This window comes from Babylonia areolata, chromosome 21, assembly GCF_041734735.1.
Source record: "Babylonia areolata isolate BAREFJ2019XMU chromosome 21, ASM4173473v1, whole genome shotgun sequence".
Lineage (NCBI taxonomy): Eukaryota > Metazoa > Mollusca > Gastropoda > Neogastropoda > Buccinidae > Babylonia > Babylonia areolata.
The window spans coordinates 42,051,972-42,061,971 of record NC_134896.1 but is presented as its reverse complement, the minus strand read 5'-3'; the positions used below and the strand labels follow the sequence as shown (position 1 = coordinate 42,061,971).

The 10,000-nt window shown below is 41.8% G+C and overlaps 2 protein-coding genes across 3 annotated transcripts in view; both read left to right on the top strand.

The window, feature by feature from the left end:
* LOC143296147 (transmembrane protein 179-like) overlaps positions 1-6,295 on the top strand; it is a 23,876-nt gene extending 17,581 nt beyond the window's left edge. Inside the window, exons 5-6 of one of the 2 annotated variants that reach the window (XM_076607950.1) lie at positions 3,037-3,231; positions 6,227-6,295. In XM_076607950.1, the coding sequence (XP_076464065.1) occupies positions 3,037-3,183 (147 nt within the window). In that variant the 3' untranslated portion in view covers positions 3,184-3,231; positions 6,227-6,295. Of the gene's footprint in view, positions 1-3,036; positions 3,292-6,226 lie in introns of those variants that run through there. The other variant, XM_076607949.1, reaches the window with a different exon arrangement.
* LOC143296525 (thioredoxin domain-containing protein 16-like) overlaps positions 1-10,000 on the top strand; it is a 390,867-nt gene that overhangs the window by 183,355 nt on the left and 197,512 nt on the right. The gene's annotated exons all lie outside the window — the stretch shown is intronic.

The window sequence follows — 10,000 nt, the reverse complement described above, 5'->3', positions numbered from 1 at the left end:
TCATGAAGCGTCCTTTAAGAGGAAACAGCCTATGAATAACATTGATATTGATACTTGGTTTATGCATTTTAAGTCTTTGTTGGACAAAGAGTCAAGTAGTGATTATTTTGATGAAGATTTTCAACTCGCTGAAGGTGACGGTCTTATGAACCGTCCAATATCCAAAGAAGAGGTCCTACTGGCTTTTACAAAGTTAAAAAACCGTAAAGCCCCTGGCCCCGATGGTATTATTGGTGAACTGTATAAAAACTCAAACGAGCAAGTTATTCAGTTTTTCGTTAAGTTGTTTAATGTTCTGTTTGATAAAGGTATTTTTCCAGAAACCTGGACAGAGTCTGTTATTTTGCCATTATATAAAAAGGGTGATGTTAAAGATCCCAATAATTATAGAGGTATATCCCTGAGTAATATAAGTAGTAAATTATTTAGTGTTATTATTAATTGCAGACTACAGGAATGGGTTCAGGAAAATAACATTACAGGTGAATGCCAAGCCGGTTTTAAAAAGGGTTATTCAACAATAGATCACATGTTTGCTCTGTTAGCATTGGTACAAAAGCAGTTTTCTTATAACCATAAATTATATGTGGCCTTCATCGATTTTGAAAAGGCTTTTGATTCTGTAAACAGGAATTTACTTTGGCCTATTTTGTTAAGAAATGGTATAAGAGGTAAATTATACAGATGTATTCAGAGTATGTATGATAATGTAAAATGTAGAGTTAGATGTGGTGCTTCCTTAACAGATTATATCAGATGTACAACAGGAGTAAAGCAAGGTGATGCGTGCAGTCCAATATTATTTTCTCTTTTTATTAATGAATTGGCGATAGAAATACTCAATTATGGAAGACACGGTGCCACTATTTCTCATGATGCATTTGAACTGTTTATTCTTTTGTTGGCTGACGACGTTATTTTATTATCTGAGACTGTTGTTGGTCTGCAAAATCAATTAAATATCTTACATCAAACTGCCACATCTCTTCAGTTGAAGGTTAATATGAAAAAGAGTAATATTATTGTATTTCGAAAGGGGGGATTCTTAGGTGCGAGGGAAAAATGGCTTTATGATAGTGTTACAATGCCTGTGGTAAATGTGTACAAGTATTTAGGGATATTTTTTACTACGCGTTTAAGCTTTGTTTCGGCTTGCAAAGATCTCGCTTGTAGGGCAAAAAATGCGTTATTATGTATCATGAAAAGACTGTCTTCATTGAATAATACTTCCATGAAATTGTTTCTGAAAATGTTTGATTTTCAAGTGCAGCCAATTGTGCAATATGGTTCAGAGTTGTGGGGCTTAAACAACGCTGCGTTTCATTGTGAATCTGTGCATCTATTTGCTTTGAAGAAGTTTTTGGGTCTTGATATGCGCACCCCTAATGACCTTGTATATGGTGAAACTAATAGATACCCTATAGTTGTAAATTCTGCTGTTCAGTGCATACGATATTGGCTTAGATTAGTACAAATGGAAGAAATTAGGATACAGTTGAAAACTTACAAAATGTTGTTTGATTTGGATTCTAGAGGAAAGAAAAACTGGGTAACTGATGTACGTATTTGTCTGTGTGAAAATGGTTTTGGCGAAGTGTGGTTTAATCAAGGTGTGGGTAGCATAAATGATTTCATTAAAATTTTTCGTCAACGTTTAATTGATTGTAGATGGCAAGCATGGAATGAGCATGTTCAAAACAGTAATAGATTTAGTATGTATAGAACATTTTGCGGACTACATGATATGAAACCTTATTTGACGTTAAACATGGACAAATATCTAAGAATAATAACCACAAGATTTAGGTTGGGTGTGTCGAGTTTGGCTGTACATCGTTACAGATACAGTAAATTTGATGTTAATGATTTGATTTGCCCATTATGCCAGAAAGACAAAGAAGACGAAGTGCATTTTGTTTTGAGCTGCTCGGCTCTTAAGGAGTTAAGAGAAAGATATATTCCAGCCAGATATTTCCGAAAACCTTGTACATTCAAGTTGTGCTTATTGATGTCGTCCAAAAGGCAAAATGATGTATGGAATTTGTCCATTTTCCTGCACAAAGCGTTTAAATTTAGAGAAATTGTAACCTCATAATGTGTTTTGCAAATGTATCTGTGTTTCATGTGATTTCATGTGATTTTGGTTTTCTCGTGTTTATTCAAACAAATGTGACGTAACAAATGTTGTTTGTGTACCCCTTCATAGGGGCTATGGCCTGATGAATAAATCATCCGTATCCGTATCCGTATCCGTATCTCTTTCTCTCTCTCTCTCTTTCTTTCTCTCTCTCTCTCTCTCTCTTTTTCTGTTTACAGTTTGTGTAGTTCCTTTTTATTTTCAACTTATTATCTCCCCCCTCCCCCACTCTATCTCTCTCATTCTCTCTCTCTCTCTCTCTCTCTCTCTATCTATCTATCTATCTATCTATCTATCCATCGATCTATTTATCTAGTTATCTATCGATCTAGTTAGCTACCTGGCTAGCCATCACACACACAAGCTCACTCACACACACGCATGCACGCAAAGACACACATATATACATTAGCACACACATATGCGCACGCAGGCACGCACGCACGCACGGACGTACGTACGGACGCACGCACACACAGACACACACACACACACACACACACACACACACACACACACACACACACACACACACACACACACACATACACACACACACACACTCCACTTCGATAGGAAAACAAATGAAATTGCAGACAGAATAATTTTTTTTTAAAGGTGATGCTCTGAGTGTAGCGAGCTCTCCCTGGAGAGAGAGAGAGAGAGATATCTGTTGTGAAAAAAGAGTAATACAATACAACACACACACACACACACACACACACACACACACACACACACACACACACACACACACACACACACACACACACACACACACACACACACACACACACACACACACACAGAGCAGTTATACGATGGATAGGATGACATTAAACCTGAACCCCCACCCCCACCCCCCAAATTTTTTTCTGACCCCAACCTTCGCCGTGCAGGGAGCGGCCTGGGTGATGGTGCTGGTGTGGCTGGTGCAGGTGGGGCTGGGCATCCTCCGCATCGTTCGCAACAGACGTCTGCGCTCCCAGGGCAGCAGCAATCCGGGGAACTCGGGGAACGTGGTGGGGAAATCCCCCACTGCTTAGTGACGCCAAGAAGGCGGGGATAAAACACAACACCACCACCATGCAGTGGTGAGGAGAGGAGGGTGTGGCTGGTCTCCCATAGCTCGTGCCATGGGGGGGAGGGTCCAGGGGGGGAGGAGAGGAGGGTGTGGCTGGTCTCCCATAGCTCGTGCCATGGGGGGGGAGGGTCCAGGGGGGGGAGAGGAGGGTGTGGCTGGTCTCCCATAGCTCGTGCCATGGGGGGGAGGGTCCAGGGGGGGGGAGGAGAGGGGTCAAAGGCACAAAGTTTGTTGGGTTTGCTCCCCTTGGGAGCGTTGAAACGTTATATACATACATCTTTTACACACAGAAACAGAAAGAGTGATGTCAAAAGAACAAAGATAAAAAAAAAAGGTAATTCGTGCTAACATGCAAATACACATTAATAATAATTTATCCTCAGCCATTGACAAACAAACATAACTTTACCGAAAGGAACTACAGATAGAAGAAACAAGTGATTTCAGTTTTAACAATATTCTTCTGTTTTTGTTATTTCTTCGGAAAACATTAACTGGAATTTAATTAAGTTTGAGCGGTTTCAATAATATCTAGATAAACACTTTTGTCTGACGCTTAAAAACAAAGTACACACACAAAAAAAATAGTGAAACTCATCAGCAATGAAGAGGGTTACAATTCTTAAAACCTGGTTACAGACCACTGTTAATGACTCATGCATATCACTGCAGTAAGACTAAAAAAAAAAAAATCAAGAACAAAACATTTCCAATGGTGATAATTTTGTAACAATTTCTTTTTTTCTTTTTGATTTTTACTCCCGTCACATAAGATGTTGGTCTTTTGTTTTGTTTATTTTATTATTATTTTTGTTGTTGTTGTTGTTTGTGTGTATTTTTTTTTTTTTTACATGTTTTGGACTACATTGGCTAAAATGATGACATGTTATCTCCACCAAATACTGTAATCCTGTTAACTGCCTTGCAGTTAGTGCCACCACTTGGATCTTTCTGGAGCTGCAGACACACTGTAAAGTGTAAAGTCATTGTACCCTCATCTTACTTGTTACGCACACTTTTTTTGGAGGGGGGGCCAGGGGGGCCAGCTTTACAGGGTGAAATGTTTCCCCTCTTCTTACTACGTCTTTGTGTTTTGATGTTGTGTTTTCTTGATGCCTGTGGAGGAAGTGTTTCAAACTGACTTCTGAAAATTCCCTGTTGGTCTGTCTCTCTGACAAGGAATGGTTCTGGCGGAGAGAGAAATGGATGTTGCCTAAACTGTCTTTTTTGTTTGTTTGTCTGTCAGATGAAGGACTTGTGGATGTGGGTCATATTGATTTTATGCAAGTTACAGCAACTACTTCAGGCAGATTTGTTTAAATTAATGAACATAATGAACATGTGCATGTGGCTTTGCATCAAAAGGGTACACACTGCAAATGTTGAAAATGTGAGCAAACTGAGATAAACAGTTTTGAAAACGTGTCTGATTATGGATCAAAACACACTCTCAGTATGTTAATAATGTTCAGTTCTTGTGTCAGTTAATATTGTTTGCATTGACTTCATTTATTATCAGTACACTCTAGAATCTTGTATTCCTTTTCTTAATTATGCAGTCCATAATCATGAAAACTACATCCAAGTTGTGTTTGTTGGTTTGTTTTTTATTAATCCCTGTCTTACCAAGATGTGCTGACAGCGTTTATTGAACGTGTTTACCATGTTCTTGTTGGCTCGTGTACAAACAAAACGAGTCAATGAAATATCCCGGTGTGTTTGTCGTGGTAAACTTTAACGTTGGCATTTTCTTGGCTCCTGCAAGTGGTACAGCAACCAAACTTTGCGAGATGATCAGTATGAATGAGACCTTCATTGTGATGATATAGCAGACTGAGTAAGAGGTCAAAGGTCAAGGTCATTGTTTAGCAAAAAAACAAAAAACAAAACACCTCGACATCCAATCTTGCATTCAAATGTTATTGTGGCTTGTCATGGAAATAGCATGATCCCTAAAGAAATTTCAGGCCACATGTTAAAGGCCAAGGTCACAACATGGAATATGACAGTGACATAGGCTCGCTTGTATACAATCTTCATCAAATATGGTGCAATAATTGGTCGTGGTTAGAACAATATTCACGTAACGAGACAAGGTCAAGGGTCGAAATTCAAGGCCACAGCGTAGCAAATCAGAAAAATGTAGAAAAATGATAGAACTTGGATTTTTTTTAAATCCACATTTCATTAAACAGGGCATAGTAATTTGTTTTGACCAGATGACCAGAACATAACTGCTTTGTGATTTTAGAGGTCAAAGTCAAGGTCACATCAGTGTTTGTCTTTTTGCCATAAGATATGCTTTGCATTGTCGTTTCTGTTGGTTCATGATTCCTTTGTTGTATGAAGTGAGTCGTGAAGGCCTCGCCTGTCTTGTTTCATTTATTGGAGATGGTAATAATGTGTTTGTTGTTTGGGAGGTTTGGCTTGATGGTGGTCAGCTAACAGAACAAACATTTGGATAGGATATACTGCTTACGTGTTTGTTTGTATGTTTGCTTACTTGACTGCAGTCTTTATAATAAAAAAAAAAACTTATAAAGTTAACAACATGTTGCTTTTCAGACCATTCAGTGTGTTTAACGATAACGTGTGCATGCTTTCTTACATGGCTTAAAAATATTGGCATATGTCATCACACACACACACACACACACACACACACATACACATACACACGTGCGCACGCACACACACACACACACACACACACACACACACACACACAGGGCCCTATTTCATCTCAGACAACAAAAGCAACAGTAACAACAATAACAATTTCCCTATTTGTTGACAGTATTTTCCGTGATCATGATATAAAGTGCACGCAACAACAACAAAAACGTACAGGATGCAAGCAAAGCACTTTGGTGTGGTCTTGTTCAATGAACAACACTGAGTCCGGGGGCACTATGAAAACAGCCGTCCCCTTCTAAAGTTGACACGTTTCCTCTCCATTTGCATGTTTGTGGTATGTTCCTGTCAAAAGTCTTTGGTGTCAGCAGATTGAAGGTGACTGTCATCAGAAGGACAGTGTGGCAGTCTCCACTCGATCTGAAGGACAGTGTGGCAGTCTCCACTCGATCTGAAGGGACAGTGTGGCAGTCTCCACTCGATCTGAAGGGACAGTGTGGCAGTCTCCACTCGATCTGAAGGGACAGTGTGGCAGTCTCCACTCGATCTGAAGGGACAGTGTGGCAGTCTCCACTCGATCTGAAGGGACAGTGTGGCAGTCTCCACTCGATCTGAAGGACAGTGTGGCAGTCTCCACTCGATCTGAAGGACAGTGTGGCAGTCTCCACTCGATCTGAAGGGACAGTGTGGCAGTCTCCACTCGATCTGAAGGACAGTGTGGCAGTCTCCACTCGATCAGAAGGGACAGTGTGGCAGTCTCCACTCGATCTGAAGGGACAGTGTGGCAGTCTCCACTCGATCTGAAGGGACAGTGTGGCAGTCTCCACTCGATCTGAAGGGACAGTGTGGCAGTCTCCACTCGATCTGAAGGGACAGTGTGGCAGTCTCCACTCGATCTGAAGGGACAGTGTGGCAGTCTCCACTCGATCTGAAGGGACAGTGTGGCAGTCTCCACTCGATCTGAAGGACAGTGTGGCAGTCTCCACTCGATCTGAAGGGACAGTGTGGCAGTCTCCACTCGATCTGAAGGGACAGTGTGGCAGTCTCCACTCGATCTGAAGGGACAGTGTGGCAGTCTCCACTCGATTTGAAGGGACAGTGTGGCAGTCTCCACTCGATCTGAAGGACAGTGTGACAGTCTCCACTCGATCTGAAGGGACAGTGTGGCAGTCTCCACTCGATCTGAAGGACAGTGTGGCAGTCTCCACTCGATCTGAAGGACAGTGTGGCAGTCTCCACTCGATCTGAAGGGACAGTGTGGCAGTCTCCACTCGATCTGAAGGGACAGTGTGGCAGTCTCCACTCGATCTGAAGGGACAGTGTGGCAGTCTCCACTCGATCTGAAGGACAGTCACTCAGTCATCTCTGTGTGACTTAGTCGTCATTGTTATCAGCAGGGGGCGTAGTAAGTGGCGGCCAGTTTCAGTTTCAGTTTCACTTTCTCAAGGAGGCGTCACTGCGTTCGGACAAATCCATACACGCTACACCACATCTGTTGAGCAGATGCCTGACCAGCAGCATAACCCAACGCGCTTAGTCAGGCCTTGAGTGCATGCTTACATGTTTGTGTACCTATGAAAGTGGATTTCATTTTACGTAATTTCGCCAGAGGACAACACTCTCGTTGCCATGGGTTCTTTTTCAGTGCGCCAAGTGCGTGCTGCACACGGGACCTCGGTTTATCGTCTCATCCGAAAGACTAGACGCTCAGTTTGATTTTCCAGTCAAACTTGGGAGAAAGGGCGAGAGCGGGATTCGAACCCACACCCTCACGGACTCTCTGTATTGGCAGCTGAGCGTCTTAACCATTCTGCCACCTTCCTCCATTGTCTGTTGAAACAACCAGCATGACCAATAGAATCCACGCGCAGTGCAGGCTCTCCTCTGGTGTGTAACCATAAACGGACCCAGCATTGATGGCCACCCAGATGTGAATTTCTGGCACTGAGACTACAGCAGACTGGGACTGTTCGTTCTTTGGCATGGGGATGAGCGGCTTGGGGGCAATGACTGACTAAAATGACCCGGATTGTCTCGCAGATACAAAATCTCCAAAAAGAAAACGTCTTAACAGACCTTTTAACATTTTTTTCTGCTTCATCTTATACTGCTTTACGTCGTAAGAACTGATGTATGAAATCCCTTTTGCAGTTGACTGGATTTAGTGTGCGGTTATGCTTCGCTCTACAGAGGCCTGAACAGATATTCGTTCTCCTCACCTCCGCACTGTACATTGGCTCCCCATTGAAGCGAGAATTAAATACAAAGTTGCGTGTCTCTGCTATTCTGCTTTCCACTCCGCAGGACCTACATGTCTTTCTGACCTTATCAGTGTTTACACTCCCACAAGAAATCTCCACTCTTCCTCTGACTGTTACCTTTTGGAACTTCATCATGTCAATACAAGAACCTATGGTGAACGTTCTTTCTTCTTTGATGCTCCTCATATCTGGAACAATCTTCCTCATCATATCCGTGCATCTGATTCTATTTCTGCTTTCCGCTCATCACTAAAAACTCATCTTTTTAAAACCTATCTATAAGCACTCCCAAGTTCCTTGTTCTCCAACACCACACAGGTTAGCTCACTTTGGATGTATATAGAGTGGGAGGGGGAAAGTGTGTGTGTGGGGGGGGGGGCGGGGGGGTTGAGAAAGAGTGGTCATGAATGTTTTATGTAACTTGTAATATTTTTCTTTCTTGTAAAGCGCCCTGAGCTCTTAGAGAGGAAGGGAGCTATATAAATGTACATTATTATTATTATTATTATTATACTTTTGGTGCCGACTGCATGACGGCGAAATGAATACCCCCCTTTCTGCCCGCTCTGGCACGTGCGATAAAACCTGGGGTGCTGTACATCTTTTAAACTTGTCGCACTTCTGTGCAAATAACAGCAAAAAGAACTAATCATACAAGACATTTGCCCAGTTTCCCTCAACCCTCCATTCATCCACATCTCCCACCCCTTCTAACCGATAATACTCAGATGTATTCATAAATGCTTTAACAAAATGTCTTCAATCACCGATATGTGTGACGGGACATTAAACAAAAAATTCCTCCTCCTTCCTTCGACTGCATTAACAACAGATTCAGTTTCAATATCTCAAGGAGGCATCACTGTGTTCGGACAAATCCATATAAGCTACACAACATCTGCTGGGCAGATGCCTGACAAACAGCATAACCCAACGCGCTTAGTCAGGCCTTGAGTGCATGCTTATAATTTTGCGCACTTATCAGAGTGGGTTTTTTCTTTAGAATTTTGCCAGAGGACAACACTCTCGTTGCCATGGGTTCTTTTTCAGTGCGCGGTTTATCGTCTCATCCGAATGACTATACTCTCATTTTGATTTCCCAGTCAAACTTGGGAGGAAGGGCGAGAGCGGGATTCGAACCCACACCCTCACGGACGCTCTATATCGGCAGCTGAGCGTCTTAACCATTCTGCCATCTTCCTCCGTCATACATTAACAACGAACAAATGAAAACAATAATCAGCACACATAGACAAAATGTAAACAACTTAAACAGAACATATAAGCGAACAAATAAATCAAAAATTGATAGGAAAAATAAAGATCAACAACAAAAAACAACATATCAAAGCAAAAGATCAACGAAGCCTATTAAAAGAAAAAGGACTTGGAACAATAACATCTAAAAACACCAACAACGACAACAACAGCAAAAGTAGCATTAACAATCGGTTTGGTTTAGTTTTTGGTTTGTTCCTGAACATGGAGAAAAAAAAATAAAGGTAATACGGCTGGGGAATGACACACCCTGAATGTCACTTAGATTTTGATTGAAACCCTTGACAACATAAAGCATTAAAAACTTATTCATTTCTGGATTCTGTTACCAAACCCTCTGAATGATTTTATAAAAAAAAAACCTACAGGAACAATGTTTCAACTTCGTGTGGAGCAACAGACAGGACAGGGTTGTAAGAACAACAACACTTCAGCCGGAGCCAGGTACCCAATTTCATCTGGCTGGAGTGAGGAATGTCGGAGTGCAGTGCTCATCCCAAGGACACAACACCATGCCGAAACGGGGCCTCGAACCCTGATCACTGGTGAACACTGGCTCAGGGTGCAATGCCTGATCGTTTCTGCCACAGCTGCTCATTTTAAAAG